This window comes from Ursus arctos, unplaced genomic scaffold (assembly GCF_023065955.2).
Source record: "Ursus arctos isolate Adak ecotype North America unplaced genomic scaffold, UrsArc2.0 scaffold_5, whole genome shotgun sequence".
Lineage (NCBI taxonomy): Eukaryota > Metazoa > Chordata > Mammalia > Carnivora > Ursidae > Ursus > Ursus arctos.
The window spans coordinates 22543804-22564193 of NW_026623067.1; the positions used below are offsets into that span (position 1 = coordinate 22543804).

Sequence of the window (20390 nt, forward strand, 5' to 3'; positions counted from 1 at the left end):
CGCACTCATTATACCACCCGAGGTCCCCCTGGCCTGTCCCCACACCTGGGTAATAATGTAGATTTCTCTCAGGGACTTTGGTGAGATCAGGAAAAGGATCCATATAGTACATGCCGCAGAGGGACAGCGTCGTTGAGAAAACCACTCCCAGCAAAATGAGCCTTGTTGCTTCAGGAAAAATGCTGTCCCCAGTATCTCCAGTCTGTCTCTCCTGCTTTTTCCATCTCAGAGGCCTGTCTCCTCCTGCGCCCTCTTCCCATCCTCCCTTTCACCTCTTCCTTCTCCTCAAGGGCAGCATAAAGGCCGTTGGGAGCTCAGTTACCTTCCCGTGAGACGTATGAATCATATATTAAAACCGGGATAAAAACTAAAGAGGAGAAGCTCTTTCGGTGGAATTTGAGGCAGAATGAATCATGGAAAGAGCCGACTACTGGAGCCAAAGAGAGCTGGAATTGGTTCCCAGTTCTGTCACTTAAAAACGGACTGTCTTGGGCAAGTTACTTGTCTTTTCTGACTCATAGTGTCTTCACTTATGAAACTGAAACAATCATACCTGCCTTCATTTGAGATTAATTGAAACTGTGTATATAACAAATTAGTACAATATCTGATGCATAGTTGGTGTTCAGTAAATATTAGTTCTCTTACCTGATCCTAAGGAAGACAGGAGTTGCTGGGACAAGTTAGGGGGCCTACCCAGCATTCTGATCTGCTGGGAGCAGTGTGTGCATGTGTGCATGGGGGGCGGGGGGAGAAACTGTGAGCAAGTTTAGGGGAAGTAAGGTTATTGAGTTGCATCAATTTTTCCTGTTGTCTTAAGTCCTTTTGTTATCTGCAGCTTCCTGGTGTGAAGGAAAATGGGAAAGGAAAACAGGATCCTTGTTAAACAAGATGCCAGAACCAAGGAAGCAGAGTGGTTTGGGGGTTATTTCCCCCATGTGCTGATAAAAACCTCATGAAATCATTTCCCCAGATTCCTTGTGTTTTTTAGATCCTCTTTCTCTTTTGGAGGGTGCCAGTCAGGTGACACATGTTTCTGTGAGCTCCGTTTTCTGTGCTGGCTACCCTGGGGCCAATGCATTCTTTTGTCACATGTGTTAATATCACTGTCTTAGGATCTGTCAAAATGAAGAATCGCTTCCTTCTCTGTGCCAGGAGTGATCCGATGGTCTTATTTGCAAAGATTCAGACCTTCCCTTGCACCAAAATACAGGAACGAGGCATAGGTCTTCCAGCTTTGTTTGTCCTTTATCAAATGCAATGCCCAGGTTTTTTATATTCTAGCCGGCCATCCCTGTGCCCTCTGAACTCAGGGGTCTGCTGTGGTCCGCAGGGTCCAGCCTCAGACTAGGCACTGCTCCTTTTGTGGTGGGGGTGTGGGTGCTACAGAGCCTCTCGTCCAGACCCGAATCCCCCTTCAGGAAATGAAGGAGGCCCTGAGATGTCTGACAGTAATCTTTCTTGGGGCCTAGGCAATAATCTTCACCCTTGATGAAACTGACTCATGCCTTTCCCCAAAGTAAAAACTCCTTAGCCTTCTGCCCATGATGAGATTTTATCAGCCCGCCCTTCTGGTTTGTTTAGGAAAATCATGAGCCATGTTGTTACAAAAATTATTTTGAAGATAGATAGATAATATCTATTATAGTATATAGTATTAATATAATTATATGTGATTAAATATAATGCATTAATAATTTATTATTGATAATTATAACTTAAATTTAAAATAATCTAAAATAATAAATTATGAATATAATATATAATATATAAGCTATATTTATAGATAACATATTACCTATGTTATCTATCTTCCATATATATTATATATATGTAATATGTAACTATAATATGTAAATAGGCAATATTTATCTAATTGTATATTATCTGTTATCTAATATTTAACTAGTATCTATACTATTTATCTGTATAGCTAGAGATAGAGATAGAGATAATACAAGGAATTAAGTACAATAGCTATTTAAAGAACATCAAGCAAATCTGAGCCTCTTCATCCCCAGGAAGATCTATAGATATTTTACCAGGAAGGGTATAGGCTGGGGTCGCATTCTTGGCTTGACATCTATGGCCCCAATTTATTCCTCCTCCATTCCCATAACAAAGAAAAGTGGATACATGGTAGGTTATAAGAAGTTTACCCCCTCTTCAGGTTTTTCTGATAATCCTCATAATATTCACTATTAAATTCCTTCTGCAGGGGCTCTTAACCTTAGACTAATGGGTATTCATTAAGTCTGACCTATTACTGTATCTCAAATAAAATACATATTGCGGCCAAAGATATTTGATCAATTATTTCAATAAAATTAGTTTCACCTGTAATCGTAAGATTTTTATACTTTGCCTTTAAAATCATAGGCTTCAGAGAACTGTCAAAAGGATCCATGGCACTAAAAGGCTAAGAATCCCTAAGGGAGTGGAAGAAGGTCTTAATAGATTATCTGCAGTTTCATTAATTTAATTGTCACAGTTCTTAGTTCTGTCTTCTGCAGTCTCACCACCATGCCTCTGTTGATTTTTGCCGTGTGTGTCTCTGATCTTTCTCTGGGCAGAACACTACTTTCACTGCAGTAATAGTGCAATTCGTAGTGGAAATTGTCTTCAGATTTATTTCACCATTTACTGAACAAATCTTATGTGCTAGTTACTATCTAGCCAAAGAGGATACTAGTTTAAAAAAAAAAAAATTACTGCTCTTTATCAACTTACTATCTAAGAGTGGTGTGTGCGTGCGTGTGCGTGTGCGTGTGCGTGTGTGTGTGTGTGTGTGTGTGTGTGTAATGAGTTCTTGATTTATGTTTCCCCCGCAGATCTTGGAGACATCTGAGGTTTAATGAGGACTTTCCAGCATTCCAGACTGCTGCCCTGCAATGAAGCTCTGAGTCATGGTCTCTGGGTCTAAGGAGTTGGCAACAATGTGGAACCCCAGGACAGCCAACCTGACTAACCTTCACTCCGAGCAGAATCCCAAAATGAGTCTGGCCTGAAATCAGAGCAAGCCCAGAGAAAGACTTGCTTGTTAATGGAAACAGGAAAGGAGAGAAAGGTTTGTAACAAATTGCAACAGACTTTCCATCATTCTAAAGAGCCCACCTTCCTTATCAACCAGGCCGTTCTTTGTGGTGACTCCCATTCTAGCCTTTTGCCAGACACAGAGCATGTCAGTCGTGCTGGAAAAATAAAGACAGGACCTCAGAAAACAAGACCTGGAACGGTGATACTCTCAAAACGGTCCAGTAGGAGAATTATGTCGGAAAGTCAGCCCGGCCCCCCTGTGATCCCGTCCCGCAGGCCTGGATTCCGGGTGTGCTATATCTGTGGCCGAGAATTTGGGTCCCAATCAATTGCCATTCATGAACCCCAGTGCTTGGAGAAGTGGCGGACTGAAAACAGCAAGTTGCCCAAGCACCTGAGGAGGCCAGAACCCTCCAAACCACAGCCTCTTGGGGGCAGTGGGTCCTACAATCTTCAGGCAGTGAACGAGGCAGCATTCCAAAGTTCCCAGGCTCAGCTGCTGCCCTGCGAATCCTGCGGCCGCACGTTCTTGCCAGATCGTCTTCCTGTTCACCAGAGAAGCTGCAAGCCGAAGGGTGACGGGCCCAGAGCACCAACCCCCAGCACTTCTGATGATCGCACTGGTCCCAGGAAAGCTGCTGGTGGCATCCCAGCCCGACCAAAGGCTCTCATCTGCTACATTTGTGGTAGGGAGTTTGGCACTCTGTCCCTTCCCATTCATGAGCCCAAATGCCTGGAAAAGTGGAAAATAGAAAATGACCGGCTCCCCAGGGAGCTCCGCCGACCACTCCCACAAAAGCTTCAGCCACTTCCCACTGGACAGTCCAACGAAGAGGGGCCAAGTCAAGTTCAGCTGGTGCCCTGTCCAAACTGCAGCCGGACCTTTGCCCCGGACCGCCTCCTGATACACCAGAGAAGCTGTAAAGCTCAACTGAGTGGGCCAAAAATGCAGAATTTGACCTTAGGGAGTAAAGGTGGCCTAAAACAGTCCACTAATTCCAAGCAGCAAAGCAACATGGCAGCGCCCACGATGACTGATAAGGTAATTCATGCCAAGTGAGGTGCTTTGGGTGGACCCACGGGTACATTCCGCCCCCGCCCCCGGGGGAATGAGAGAAAACTGTTCCCAGAATCAGCTGCTTCAACCCCTAGGACGGTTTCTTTCAATGCCTTACGTCTGCCTCAGTGCAGCCTGTCCAAGTCGACCCCTGTTGGACCCTGTATCTCGGTTGGCAAGGTCGGTATAAGGACATCCCTGCCTGGTGGGTTCATAGTCCTCTTCTACTCTGTCGCCTAAAAGAAAGAGGGATGGACATCCTTCTACCCTGATTCCTCATACCAATAATCCTTGGGAGAGACTGTTATTTGAAAATGAGTCATTAATGCTGTGTCTACATTGCAGAGATATAATTCCCATTCCAACGGCCAATATTTATTACCGGCTTATTTTAGTCATCTACCTTAGGAATTCATTTTTGGCAACCCCGGGTTATGCTGAGTTTATCTTACTAAAATAGAATGTGTGTCAAAAACCCCAAATGACTTTAGCAACAATTAGGCACTGGAGCACTCGCAGAAATCGACGTGCTCCTCAAATACAGCATGTTTTCTTTTAACACTTACGTGATTATGATATGTGCGAGATTAACCCCAGGGCACGCTCTGAAGCAACGAGGTGTGGGTTCGTGGTTCCCAGAAGTGCTCAGTTCCCACTGCTGCTCTGTGTCCTGTGTTTGGGTTGGGCAGCAGCATTGCTCCCCACTTGGGCGCTTGGGAAGAAAAGCATGATGCCCCGGGTCCCCAACCTGTACAGCGAAGTATTGTTTACCTGAAGGTTCACCATCAGCACAACTGGGGAAGAATGCTAATGAGGGTGGCTCCCCATAAGACGTGGTCCATGTGCTTTGTCCTGCCATTAAGCCCGGGGCATGGCTGCACTGTTCTGTGTCATACCTTACAAGATGTCAAATCATGAGAAATAGGCCGTGGTCAAAATCTTTTCTCTAAGGTTTGCTACCTAAAACACCCCACCTGTAGGGATACTTTTTTTTTTTTTTTTTTTTTTTTTTTTTTTTAAGTAGGCTCCACACCCAGTGTGGGGCTCAAACTCACGAGCCTGAGATCAAGAGTCCCATTCTTTACTGATTGAGCCAGCCAGGCGCCCCTGTCTTTTAGTGGACTGCTTGGGGGAAACTGAGGTTACCCAAGCGTTCTAAAGGATTAAACCAGAAGGACTGGAGGGTGGGGTTTGGGGGACGAGAAGCAGCCTTTATTTTTACTGCAGCTTTTCTTCCTTCCTTTTTTATTGCATTATATTGGCAACCATCTAGTACTTTTCCCTCGCTTTCAGGTTTAAAATGAAATGATTAGAAACTTACTGGTTTAGAAGATTCCAAGACAATGATCGTAAAGCCCAAGAGTCAGACTGAGAGAGGCTGGGCAAGTTTTCCGAATGAACATTGAAGAAAGAATGGCTAGTTTCTGTGCCGAACTCAAAACCCACACTTTTAAGTGTGCCATGAGCTGCAGGCTGGTCTCATAAACATGATCTGTTTTTCCCATCGCCTGGCTGTTGCTTGTCTTCCAAAACGTGTGGGGTCTGGATTCAGAGAACACAAGAATCCGTGTCTCAGGGCCACACAGCAGCGAGTCCGTTAGCTCTCTGCCTCGCAGCCCTGTTTCCTGAGCGCATGCATTTGCTTCACGTGTTCTCAGTACAGATCCCGAGATAGGGGAGTGTGGTCAGGATCCCGGCTCTTGTTGTTGTAACACATACTTTGTGCCAACAGGCTGAGCACAGCGTGTTCTCACTCAGTCACGACTGCTAAAAGAGGCTGGCCTGGGCCCACAGCTTCGCAGGAAGACACCTCCTGACTCAGCCGGTCGTCTGGAGGGGAGATGTCAGAAGGAGAGGTCACCGCGGTGGCCCTCGGGGACTTGGGCGTTTAGATCAAAGTGGGGGCTGTCCGTCAGAAAAGGGCATCTAGAGGACGTGGCTCTGTCACAGCACCACCAACCCTGCTCCTAGACCTGAGGAGGCGTGTGTCAGCGGGAAGTTGGCGCTCACGGCTGTTAGATGTGTGCTGGCCCGTTTGGGGACCACACAGGCTTTGGTGGAGGGCATAGGAAGGTCATCCAACATAGGGTCCCTTTCGCTGCTGGACGTAAAGCAGGCTTGCATGAATTAAAATGGAGAAAACCGGCCGGCTTCAGAGAGGCATAAGGTCTCTTGAAGCAATGGACTTGAATTCTTCCCTAGAAGAGGTCTTTGCCATTCCACAGCGCTTTTCAGCAGGAAAGCTCCCCCCGGGCAGTGTGGTTTTCTCTTTCAGCTGCAATTTGATCTATTGCTGTTTTTCTTTCTTTGTGTCATTTCAAATTTAGGTAGTACCATTTCTTTGTATCATTGACAATTGAGATATTATGGGAAATCATCCATTTCCCATGAAGATCACTGCCTTGTGCACGATCAGATTTCAACATTTCATCTGCCTGTGTCAGCCGACTTCTGGCTATGACACACACCCGTTCTTGTCACACTTCAGATGTGTGTGGCTTCTTGTCAATCAGAATCTAGAATCCTTGCTCTGACTTCAGATCAGCATCAGCCAGCTTGCCTGACGCTCTCGGGAGGGTTCAATCTCGTAGCGAATTCAGGTGAGGAAGGATATTTTCAGCCCCGTGACCGTGGTGCTTGGAAAACAATTCACTCCAGTTGGGCAACAATGACTGTTTCGCTGGCAGAGTGAATTACCCTCCGCTCAGAATGTTCTTCCAACATAGACTGGCTCAGTTCTTTTATGACACAGGGGCTGCTGTTACCCTTCAATCAAATCTAAACGCAAATAAATACCGCCCGAGGCGAGTTCTTCTCCAAGACTTCCGCGGGCATTTTGTTTTAGTTCTGCTTTGCCCACTAACCACCGTATGCGCTTGAATTGTCCCGTTGCTTTTCTTCGAGAACACAGGGCTGAATTTACCCTTTCTGATCTCACAGGCAAGCTCTGAAGGACGCTAACAGTATGTAAGAGGAATAAAACCCTGAGTGAGGATCTTTATTTCAAAGGTGTGACTGCCCTCTGGTCGCTGCATCTGCATTATATGGTTTCATGAGCTGAATCACCTTTCTTTCCTCAAAAAAAAAAAAAAAAAAAAAGAAGGAAAGCCTGCATAAGCAATCTCCACCTTAGCAAGATTTTAAAAGTGGTGATAAGTCCAGATGAAATTTTGATGCATAATATGGAAACCCGTAGGTTACCCTTTTAAATGTTAATATTGCATTTATTTAATCTATTAGATCTTAGTCTCTTTAGTAAACCTACTGTCTATTTTAGTAAGCAATTTCCTAAGTGATGCTGAGAAGTACAGTAATAGAGGTCATTATTGCTCCTTATTTTAATATGAGTGAATAAATTTTAGTGCTTGCATTTTGATATTTGGAAAAAATGTTGCCCTTTTCTAGAACCCGATCATCTTTCATTCTTTGATTTCAGGCCCTTTCTGGCTAATTGGAACACAGATCAGCAGTTAATTAAATGTAGCTACAAACCCAAATGAAGCCTTGGTCTCATTACCTTTTCTTGGTTAGATAATGGTTGGGGTTATTTTCTTAGAATTTTGCTTGTAACGTGAAACATTGTTCCCCAAAATCCCATACTATATTACAAAATAGGCGTTGTTTAGGGAAATCATCTTTTCCTGTAAATGATTCTCTCTGAATCTAGTTTTGAGCTACCTTTGTCTTCCTAGATGTTTAGGTTTGAGCTAAAAAAAAATCCCATCAGACACAGCTCTAGCATCTGGTGCTGCCATCTGGTGTTTTCTTTTAAAGTAAGGTCTCTATGCTGTCGAAAATACTATTCTTCTGGTGTTACCTCCAAATATACTTGAGAAGGCGCCCTTATAATACAGACTGCAGTTCTTTAGAGCTATAGTTATATATTTGGTTTAACATTATGAATGCTGTTTCTTGGCTAAGCATCTCATTCTCTAAAGGCAAAACTCTCAGCGGGCATGTCACAATCAGAAAGATTCAGAAGGGGCAGGATGCACGTTGTCACCTTGTCCAATGTGTGTGCACGTTTGCACCTACTGGGTTAGAAGTATTTAGAGTTTATATGAAAGCACGGAAGAAAGGAACCTGACTCTTTCTTGGGTACCTTTGTGATCAGTAGTAACCGTGCCTGATCTCCTTTGAATATTATCATAACACAGATATGATTTTCCCACTTTCTGTCTGGGGAGACTTAGTCAAAATAACCTGCCCAAAGTCACACAGTGGGCTTGGTAGTGCATGTCAGAGCCAGATCTAATTCCAAAGACCCTATCTTTTCAAGTCTAAGAGACATGGTGTGTGTGTGACACAAAAAGGGTGTTAAGTGTTAAGTAAGACAGAGGACAGAAGTGTGTTTATTCGGCAAACATTTATTGTTAGGCATTGGACTGAGTCTGAAATACAGAATCATAAAAAAGAAACAGTTCTTGATTTCATGCAGTTTTTATTCTTATGGAGGAGATAATAGGAAATAAATATAGAATTCCAAATTGTGATGTGACGGTGTCTAATGACGGGAGGTTGACATTCAGAATCTTGGTTAGAGAAATCCTGGGCAGGGGGAGTGATATTTCAGCTGCGACATGACAGGTAAGAAAGAATGAGCCAAGAGTAAAAATGTGGGGGGAAGGGAATTGTAAGAGGAAGAGACATGGCCAAAGGTCATGCGGCCAGAGCTTGATGAAGGAGGTGACGGGCAAACAAGAAGAAGCTGTAGAAATGGCACAGTCCCTGAAGCTGCACAGTGGACGTAGGTCACAGTTGTGTGGTTCTTGCAGGGATCCAGCTAAGAGCAGATGAAAGCTTGGCCAAGGGCGTTGGTAGCAAAGATGGAGATAAGGTATAATAGACGAAATTTGGCAGTAGTTGGGATGTTGGAAGTATTGAGGAGGGGTCGAGCGTGGCTCCCAGACTTCCTTCCGGCTTGAGTAAGTGCTCTGGTTCCATTTTCTAAGATGAGAAGCCTGGAACCAGGGGAGGATCTTGCAGGTTAAGACCAATAGTTCCCTTCTGGACACAGCCCATTCAAAGTGCTTGTGAGATATCTAAGTGGGTAAGTCAAGCTGAATATAGAAGTCTGGATCTCAAAGAGAAGATGGGACTGCGATATATATGTGTGCATTATTCATATATACTTAAAGTCATCAGAATGAGTAGTGGGTTGGAAAAGGAGACGCCAGGCTGAGCCCTGAGGCATTAAATGATTTAGCGGTTAGAGAAGAAGGAGCTGGAGAATGAGAGCCTGGAGACACTGCAGAAAATGTCATGAACAAGGGTGTGGAAAGCAGTGTGCGATGCTGAGAGGTGGAGTAGGAGGAGGGCCAAAAAATACCTATTCAACTCGGCAATGTGGATTGAGTCTCATAACCTTGGAAAGGACGCATTCCATGTAGTGGTGGAGGTTCCAGAATGTGTGGATGATGAAGATCGTATCCTCGGGGTATTTTTGCTGTGAGCGTCTTTGCCACGGACATCTTTGCCCCAAGCATTTTGCCGCAAACATTTTCACCACGTACCTAACTGGCTGTATGGCAATTTGGCTGTAAAAGACAAAATAACTGGTTGACAGTTTGGTTTCATTTCTTCATTGACAAAGTTCCAATTTTAACATTATATAAATCTTACCTAGCCTTCATAAGGCGCCGTACAGGGGCAAACAGATGTGGTGATCTTAGCATGGTGAATAACAACACCATATATAGACTTGATAGAAAATAGAGTGATAAAACTTACTTCAAGTGTGAAAGAGAGTGTGAAGCCAGATTGTATACTATATTCTACCATACTAGAAAATGATAATGCATCAGTGACAATGATAACAAAGCCCAGCAACAAATGCATTACAGTGTTAGCATTTCTTCCACATTTCCCATAGAACTTTGGAACGTCTATCGACAGACATGTGACAATATGCCAAGAACGAACAGTGCTGAAGGCTTTCACAATGCAATGCAAAGCTCAGCTTCAAATATGTTTCTTCATATTTGGAAAATTGAGATCTCTCTTAATGAAGGAAGAAATTAATAGTTGTATTACTTTTTATGTTTCCTTGTGTCCTTTTTACTGTCCCTTTGTATTTTTCGTTATTTTATCTCTTATGGCAAAATTGCCATACAGCCCATTAGGTATGCAGCAAAAATGCTTGCAAAAACTACCTAGAACCAGTAACAGTAGGATGTGTTTTGAAACGTTTGGCTTTGAAGACCAGGAGAGAAATAATGGGTAGGCTAGAAATAGAGATGTGGGTTAAGAGAGGTTTCTTTAGAAGATGGGAACCTCTAGACCATATGTGAATGTTTAAGCTCATGATTCAGGGGAGAGAAGGAGGTTGAAGAAGCAGGAGGGGTCACAGGGACAAGCGTGAAACCTGGAGGTGAAACACACCGCAGCGGGTGGGATCCTAGCACACCAGGAGGGCGGGGTTTGACAGGAAGCATTTGCGCATGTCCAGAAGAAGTTGAATGCAGATAAGGCAAGTTCGTAGGCTGCTAGTGGGAAGATGAGGTAACCTGGATCTGTTCACTTATATCTCATGTTTTCTCAATGAAATACCAGTCAAGCTTATCAAGCTTATCAGATGAGAAAAAGAGGCAGAGGGAGAAAATGGTTAATTTTAAGAGTCTACTTAGTCATTTGTCTCTTCATGCCTTGAGTTAGACTGAGTTCCTGAAATCAAGACTAAGGCTTCTGGAACCATTTGCCTCTATGATTCCCAAACACAAGAATGGCTTGGAAGTCTTTGGAGATGGTAGATGAAACATTCAGGGGGATCCTTCCGGGATTTCTTGTCCTTATAATCCTCTTCAGTGGCCCTAATTCACCTCCTCAGCTGTGTTGATGTCATGAAAACCAGCATCGACCTCACAAACTGCCCCCTGATGATGCTGACAGCTGGACCACTAATGGCCAACTCCATGTGCCATTTCTTCATCTTTCCTTGGTGCCAACCATGCCTGCATACCAGGGAAGCATTCTTGGATCCCATGACTCTCAGGTGTACCAAGTGCAACTGTAAGGTAACCAGACCCGTTCTCTTCCACACTCTTGTTCTAGAAGCCAGCCCAAGGGAATCTGTGTGTGTATATGGCGTGTGAGGACTCTTTGCGTAGTGAGGGGGGGAGGAGTCACAAATTTTAGAGCAACACCATCATCAGTGAAATTGATGTATCACTTCCTAATATGAAAATGTGAAGAGTAATGCTCACCTGTACAAATGACATCTAACATAATTATTTTTTAAAATCAGCCTCAAATTAGGATTGCGTATGTGGTAGGAGAGACCATAACACAGTTACCTCTTCCAGAGCCCAAGACCAGAGCAATATTCGGTAGTCATTGCGTTGGTGTTTCCAACATGTGGCCTTCTGTTCCTGTAGAAACAAATATACTGACCGTCACCTCTGTGAGAGGAGAGTATCACATATAATAAATTCTAATATTATGCAGGCCTAAAACAAACAAAGCTACAATATGCCACCGTCTCAAACAGTTAAACCAGCTTAAATAATTTTGTACATCTCTATGTGCTTGCTTCTCCCTGTCACTCCCTTCTTCCTGCTTCCGGCCCTAAGCAGATATCCATATTTTCTGGTTGTAGATACTTAGTAAATCTTCACATAATGACTGGATGTACGTAGTTCTTAGAAATCCAAATTCCAGATCTCTCCCAAGATTCTTAGAACTTCCCCAAAGACAATACAACCTTGAAGAAGTTCTTACTGAAACAGGGGTTATTCTCCTGTGAACAGAATCTCACTGTTCAATGTCAGACAGAAGTTCATCCTCTGAATAGGCAGAGCATTGAGAGGGTCTGACTTAGGACTCTGTCTCTTGCTTTCCCTTTATATTATGTAATTCACCTCCTTCTTACATCTACTTCCCCTTCAAATTTTTACCTCTGTGAGGTTGTCTTACATATGAAGAAATGTCCTAGAAATTGAAGGGGGCCTAATATGCCCAGGAATTCAAGAAGTTTCTAATATTTCAATATATCAATATTCTAATATTCTTATTTGACCTTCCCTTTGAGCTGAGGGGCCCATTAGCATATAAATTGGAGACAAATCGAGCATTGGAAATAACCCAACTTCCAAGTTCCAGTTCGGATTGTATCTATGCTTTGGTTTTTTTTCTAACTATAAAAGCTGGAAAAACTGATTTTCTCAGTTTGTGAGGTTTTTCCTCTCTTACTCCCATTGTTCCCTTTATTGTTCATTCTGCCTGTGACCTGAAAGTCATCTGAAGGCCACAAGGTCAGGCCTTATGCCAAATGGAGAAGCACCAGAACCAAACATCAGGGACATCCTCCAGCCATTTTCTTCAAGGAAAGTCACTCTTGACAATAATTTGGCAAGAAACTTGATCATACACCTCACTTTCCAACCAATATCCTTCTAAAACATCAGAGGCAAAAGCAGTTTTATTTCAAATGCGAGAAGAAGAAAAAGGAAAAAAAAAAAAAAAACTTCAGCCAAGAAACTATTCCTTTTAAGAGCAGAGACCAACTTGGAATTTGTTCTTTGACTTACATTTTTCAGCCCTGTATCTCAGGATGAGCAATTAAATAACTAAAATCCCAAGCATATATTCCAAATACTAGTAGCTCATTTTTAAAAATCAGGTACGTTCAGATACTTGAATATGAACAGCCTTTCCAGATAGTCGGCGGAGCCTTTCTTATCGTACGAAGGAGCAAAACAAAACTCCACATCGTAAGTAACAGACTCTAATAGTTGGCCAACACACGGGCTGGGTTGGAAAATTCCTTAACGTGGCATCCAGTGATTTCCAAAAACAATTCAATTTCAAACAACGATCCTTCCAGATGTGACATTTGGGTAGAATTGTTTGAAAACACCAGAAGGAAATGTGAAATACCAGTGGTTTCTAGACAATCAAACTGCAGTTGTTGAGGTTTGAGATGGAGCTATGCTGTTACTCCTATATATTAAAATGCTATTTATACTTGTCTGCATGTGTATGGTGTGCCTGAGGGAACGGAAACTTAATTATACACATTCAGTCTCAGGTTTGTTGAAATTATGCTTTAAATGGCCGCAGGCAAAATTTTGACTTTGGGAAATGAGTCTCTGGTGACCCGGTCTCATATACTGATCTTGTTCTCCTTTTTAGCACCTTGTGTACCCTCCCTGTCCCTGCCAACCCCCACCTCTCGATATTATTGGAAGGGGCTTGGGAGAATCTGATAAAAATCCTTCACAGGAAAATCTCTCATAGGACTATTTGCATTTTGAAAGAGGATCTGGAAGGAGGCAGTATTCAACCCAAAGGAATGAACATTCGAGGTAGTCAAGAGAACAGGCGTAAGAATTGGGCTGATTTCTCTCAAATCCCACCCAGTGGCTGACTCTTTGGACAAATCAGACTGAGCGTGAAATTCTGCTAACCTTTGATGACCTTACCTCCACCATGTTTCTAGAAGGAGCTGGAATCAGACAGACCTGGAATCCAATAATAGATGAACAATGAAGTCACAAATCTTTGAGCCAATTACTAAACTTCCCCAGCTTCTGTCCCCTCACTGTGAGAGGCTGAAATGAAAGATCTCCCGCACAGGTCCAGGGATGGTGTCTGACAAATCTTCTCTAGTCAGCTCCTTCCTGCCCCTTCACAATGGCAGGGGCGACAGAGCTCCTGTCTGAGTGAACACAACCCTCACTACTTATTAACTACCCTGTGCCTCAGTTTCCTGATTTGTAAAATGGGGGCACCTAGTCCTGCCCAGAGGATTAAAATGAGAATTATTGGGATTAAAGCATGTTAAGCGCTTAGTACAAGGCCTGGCACTTAGAAAGTACTGGGGAATTATTAGCTGCTACTTGGTCAGATATTTTCAATATTGGAATGTTCACAGGATTCCTACAAGAGATTTTATTCTTTTCTCCACAAGTATGGAGGAGAAAAACTTTCACTCTTATTTCTACATCCAAACTTTCTGCCTTCTCTGATATGCTTGTGCACTTACCACAGACATTTCAATTATTTGGCCCTAATGGAAGGAGTCAGGAGTGTGGAAAATTTAAAACAGCAGTGAAGGCCCAAGTCGTCTATGTTTAATTTTGTCATGCAGAAAGAGGAACACGGTCAATGGCATGACACCCATCCAAAGAGCCTCAGAGTCCCTCAGCCTCTGGCAGATGGGGCCCTGTTTTTGACAGCCATCGACCCGGAGCGGGGGCAGCCAAACATCCTCCAGCAAGCAAACGACTTGTGGGTGAGGCAGTTACTGTGCACACGGCGACGTGCGGTCTTGGAAACCATCCTCAGCCTTTAAAGTAAAAACTTCTTTAGACCTCAGGATGGAAGTCAAGACTCCTGTCGAGTTCTGTGGGAATTGCCTGAGTGCTAAATTTAAAGAAAGCAGGGCATTTTCATTGTGACCATCTATTAATTTTCACTGTATATCCTTAAAAAAAAAATACACACCTCCCTCACAACCTGATGAGTATTGAATTCCACAGTCTGAGATTCAGTGCTTGGACTCCCAGCTAAAAGGCAAAGATATCCTAGATGGGTGACAAACCCTCTTTAGCTATTGGCACATGAATGCCAATTAACCTCAAGTTCAGCTCATGTCTTAGAAATGAGATAGAAGGCAAATACCTTTGATCAGGGAGCGGAGTGGGGAAATAGCTACTCAGGCCCCCAGCTCAAGTGCTTTCAGGGTTTAGGCAGGCTGAGTGTGGGGCAATGGGGAGTGGTGGAGCCTGTGGTATTTTGGAGAATACGTCCTCCCTGAAGATATCACATTTAAAACTTTTAAGAATAGCATGCTGGTCGGGGCGCCTGGGTGGCACAGCGGTTAAGCGTCTGCCTTCGGCTCAGGGTGTGATCCCGGCGTTGTGGGATCGAGCCCCACATCCGGCTCCTCCGCTATGAGCCTGCTTCTTCCTCTCCCACTCCCCCTGCTTGTGTTCCCTCTCTCTCTGGCTGTCTCTATCTCTGTCGATTAAATAAATAAAATCTTTAAAAAAAAAAATAGCATGAAAAAAATAGCATGCTGGTCAAGTACAACATGCCTGTCTCTTGGCTGAAATGGTCATTGGTCCATCGGGTTACAATCTGAGATCCAGAGTACAAAGCAGAGGGGAGGGAGTTCTGGGGGGGAGCCTGGTGAGATGCTGCAAAGGGGACAGACAGAATCGAGAAGAACCCGTGAAGGGACGCACATAGTTGTGTGACAGTTGTGTGCTGGGACCACTGGCCTGCACGCTCCATGCCTGAGCACAGGGTAATCCACCCCAGCCGCCAACTGCCATTTGGATCACCCGTTGGAGTCCCCAGACAATGAGGCTATTCTTGTGAGCCAAACATCCAGGAGCCAAACCTTCTAAGAATTTTACAGGGCCGGGCGCCTGGGTGGCTCAGTCGTTAAGCATCTGCCTTCGGCTCAGGGCGTGATCCCAGAGTCCTGGGATTGAGCCCCACATCAGGCTTCTCTGCTGGGAGCCTGCTTCTTCCTCTCCCACTCCTCCTGCCTGTGTTCCCTCTCTTGCTGGCGGTCTCTCTCTGTCAAATAAATAAATAAAATCTTAAAAAAAAAAAAAGAATTTTACAGGGCCACAAGAAGTACAAGATCCTAGAGTAATCCCACAATCTGGAGAGTAGTTTTTAGAACTTAGCGTCTGAATTTGAACCTATTAGTGGGTGGAGAGGTTAAGAAATGCTTTGTCCACTCAGCGGCCCATTTGTCACCCAGACTCTGCTTCTTGACTAACTTCACATGGGGTGGGCTCTGGGCCTGCCACAGAAGGATCTGTGTACCTGACCTACTGTCCCAGAGAAAAGAGCTTAGGAGAAAGTGAAAAAAATATTTCCCAAGTAAAGTAGGAAGTGAAATAAGGTTATCCCAGGGGCGCCTGGGTGGCACAGCGGTTAAGCGTCTGCCTTCGGCTCAGGGTGTGATCCCGGCGATCTGGGATCGAGCCCCACATCAGGCTCTTCCGCTATGAGCCTGCTTCTTCCTCTCCCACTTCCCCTGCTTGTGTTCCCTCTCTCGCTGGCTGTCTCTATCTCTGTCGAATAAATAAATAAAATCTTTAAAAAAAAAAAAAAAGAAAGAAGGTTATCCCAACTATTGGGACCAGTTCCTGGTTCTGTCCCTAGCATGGTGCCTGGCACATGGCCTGTAACCAGAAGTTTCTTCCTGAGCGACAATATCTGGGCTGCATTGAGTCACCTCCTGACAGACAGCCCATTCCTCCAGATGCATTTCCACTCAGGGTAGGTCTCAACCTTCCAAAAGCCTGAGCCATGCTTTTAGTAGGTGTCTCTGGGTCTTTTCTGCTCACAATGCAACTTCAGTATCAATATTTAGAACCTCATTGCTTTTCTGGTTTTGTGAAGTTGAAAAAAAGCTGATGAAACCCAGATATTTACACACTGGCCATACTGTGCTCGTTACCAGTTACACTCCCCACACGTCAACATACAGAAGAATGGTCTGAGGCCAAGTCTTGAGACAGGAAGGATTGTCATGTATACCCCTCCCACGGCCATCACTTTTTAATTTTGCGTCTTGTGACTTCTACTCTTAGAGATTAATGATCGCAACCAGACGGTTTGAAAGCGTGTTAAGGCGGGGCACCTTTCTCTAACCTACTTGTCAAAGTCATGGTTTAGACCAACGGAAATGGTTTCTTTTTCAGGATGTTCTCACCTCTGGGTTCCTTGATTCCTCTTTGACTCTCAGGTTAATGGATGCCCCCAAATGATCACAGGACACAGGGCTGTTTTGATGCGTGGATGTTATGATGCAACCTTGAAAAAAAGGACAATTAAGGGCGCCTGGGTGGCTCAGTCGGTTAAGTGCCTGCCTTTGGTTCAGGTCATGATCTCAGGGTCCTGGGATCGAGCCCCACATTGGGCTCCCTGCTCAGCGGGGAGTCTGCTTTTCCCTCTCACTCTCCGTTTGTACTCTCCCTCTCTGTCTCTCTCTCTAAAATCAATAAATAACATCTTGAAAAAAAAAGTAAAAATTTAAAAAAGGACAATTAAACTTACTACATTTTTGGTTTCATTTCCAAGTAATGTGTGAAGCATGTTCCTTGGAGAAAAAAAGGCAGGCATTACATACATATTTGGTAATAAAATGACATCTTTTGCGTTTTGATGTGGTTACTTCGGCAAAGCCCTGCAGAAATGACCTCCTCAAAAGGAACAGGCCAACTTCTTCCATGACGGCAAAGAAATCCAGCAAACGACTGCCTCCCAGTGCTCGAACGTGGGAGGCTTCCCCGGCTCTCTGGTGGCACATAGCTAATTGTACTTGTGACCTTCTAGAACCAAAGCTCTCAGCACTCTGTCTCTCTTTTCTCTTGAGGGGAATGAGCTGAGAGATAATAACTGTAGGCTGGAAGGAGGTCAAGGACAAAGCCAAGGAAAACGTAAAGGCATGGAGAGTTTGAAACAAAGGGCGCCTTTGGATATCCCTAACATCACCTGCGGAAAGTGACTGACCTGACCCGTGTCCTTTGTGCATATGCGTGCACACACACACACACACACACACACACTAAAGGACTTTGAAGTTTCCTTTCCTGGAAGATGAGAAACTGGTGTGAGTGATGTTTCCAACAGACCAGATGCCACGCACATGGGCACAGAGGGACCGTGCTACTTTCAAACTATTCACCTCTGCCCCAGGGCGAGGGCCTGACAATCTAGAACTGGACTTCTCTGCATGAAATTTTATGTGAATGTGGTTGCTGTTCCCCAGTGCATTATCTCTGGTAAAAATTTTGATGTCCTGGGGAAAAAAAAAAAAAAACTCAATAAAATGTTTTCTAATTCTCTCTAGTTCTTTTTCGTTTTTCATTTTTCTTCCGTGGTATTTTTTTTTCTTCTTTCAAGAATTACTTGGGAGACAAATTAAAGGGTTGTGAACCTAGATGACTTAACAATAGTCTCTCGTGCCTGGCAAACATCGCTCTAAAATACATCATTTGATTCTGCAGTTTCCTCTGACGGGGTGTACTGCGGGCTTGGAACTGACTGCAGTCCATGATCACGGCAACGCAAAATACTCCCCTAAACGAGGTCTGCATGAGTGGTTTTTAACCGGCTTTATTGAGGACTGAGAGACAAACAATAAACGGCATTCATTAAACTCTCGCAATTCAATGAGTTGTGACAGTTTTATGTACCTGTTATATCACCACGATAATCAAGATACAGAACATTTTCATCACCCCGAAGATTCCTTATACCCTTCATTCTTGCTTCCACCTCCCAGCAACCCCTGATTTGATTTTTAAGCACTACAGCTTAGTGTGGATTTTCTCTCCCTGGAATCAGGAAGCAACGGACTCCTTCATGCCTGGCTGCTCTCAGCCTAATGGTTCTGAGTGCTATCGCGTTGGTGCAAGCAGCAGCGGTACTTAATACCAAGTAATGGTCCATGCCATGGCAGTGTTATACTTTATCTGTTCACGGGTGTTTGCAGTTGTCTTACTGTTTTTATTATCACTTCAGAGTGCTGTCTACTTCAGGGCAGGCAGAACCCATCTGCATTTCCTCAACAAGAAAGAAATCAAGATGGTTTAATCTATGAAAAGTATGAAGTGCCCCCATGTGACGCACGCCTTCATCTGATTCTGTCTCAAAAGGATGAGGTCTTCATCCTTACACTCAGGTCTCAGTACAATCAAGACACTTTTTGTTACTTTTCTCATTGCCCTCTCTCTTCCTGATGCCCCAGCCAGCACAATGCCTTAGCTGTGGCTGATGCCACTCTGTTGGCAGAGAAAGTACTGGCTGCCAGTACCTTCTGTTAAATTGCTCCCCAGTGTCTGAAGCATGGCTAGCTTCTAATGGCAGGAAGGTGGCGTCTGGGGTCAGGACCCAAGTGGAACTGCTTTGAAGAGGTGCCAAACTTTGAGTGTGCTCTCAAGGACTGACTGCCTATTTTGAACAGAATGGTCCTTGCTCTCACACTCTCTCTAATCAGTCTTCATGACCGACTTTAATGCGTTCATGTTAACTGACTACAGTAATAAAAAACAGTTGTTGAAAAGGTCAAGTACATTTCTACCTGTTTGACAGCCCATTTTACTGGCTTCTGGTCAAAACCTTTCCTTCCTTCTTACTGCAGGCTCCTGTGGGGCTCTGTCTATGACACCACTTAACAGTTTTGCCTTCTAATTGAACGAGTAGTTGATACGCTAGTCTCCATTATTGAAGAAAGCTAAGGCTTGGCATTCCCCATAACCTCCAGCACAGGGAAGATGCTCTCCTCCATTTACACAGTTATTGCTGGAAGGAACAGACAAAGTCATGAAGGTAGGAAAAGTGGAGGACTGCAGGTTCTAGCTTGGGGTTTGGGGCTGAGTTTGGTGTGGCTAGTAGACCTGTTTCATGGGGCTAAAGTTGGCATGAACGAAGTCAGCCTGAAACGTTTGGTCTTTATTCTGTAGCCACGGAGAACCACAGAAATTCTGGATACCACATCAGACAGGCGAAGTCTGCACAAAACATAGTCAAGTGCAGAGAAGAGAGGGGAGCAGCTGGAAGGCTAAAAATTATATGTTGATTTGTCAGTCCAGCCACAATTGGGCAACAAAGGACCCAGGGGATGGTTCAATCCATCCATCCCCCCAAATTATCTCTTTGGCTGCCACTTTTCAGCATAAGATGGCTAATACCATACTGTCCCATTTAGTTATTTCTGAAATCATATTTTGGCTAATGCAACCAAGCCAGACAAACGAGTCTGAACACAATGTAAATATCTGGGAAAGCTGTATTTAGATTATATTAGGTGGAAACAAACTCACGCTAAATTCTGTCTTCAGATTTTTTTCCAGGCCTTTGTATGGCTTTTTGAAGTAATGGAGTAGAATTCTAGGGCCTCAATTAAGTTGCGTCATATAAACATGTAACTGATGTATGTTCAACTATAAACAGTTGACGAAATAAAATGGTACTATTGGGATAATGTAATTTAAGATACTGTAAATATTTTCATTTTGCTTTACAGTTTTATTTTGTGCTATGCATAACTATTCATTTGTAACATTCATTCTAGGTCCAATTACTAATTGATGACAACCCTAGATTGGGTTATATACACAGGCTTGATTACCATCTTTTATCAGTTATTTAAGGAATGTTCAGAAAGTAATTTGGGCTCCACTTGATTTTTCCCATTAGGACTAATTGGATTACCTAATCCCAACTTAAGTTTCGATCCTGGAGTTGATATTCTTTTTATTATTTTATTATTCTTATAAAAATGACACAAATTTATTATAAAAAATTCAAGCCACTAGTAAAGTACAAT

The 20390-nt window shown here is 43.7% G+C and overlaps 1 protein-coding gene across 1 annotated transcript in view; it reads left to right on the forward strand.

Annotated features, from left to right (window-relative positions):
• LOC113261640 (zinc finger protein 474-like) overlaps positions 1–20390 on the forward strand; it is a 63500-nt gene that overhangs the window by 29233 nt on the left and 13877 nt on the right. Inside the window, exon 4 of the mRNA XM_026507826.4 lies at positions 2832–4078. Within this exon, the coding sequence (XP_026363611.2) occupies positions 3044–4078 (1035 nt within the window). The 5' untranslated portion in view covers positions 2832–3043. The remainder of the gene's footprint in view (positions 1–2831; positions 4079–20390) is intronic.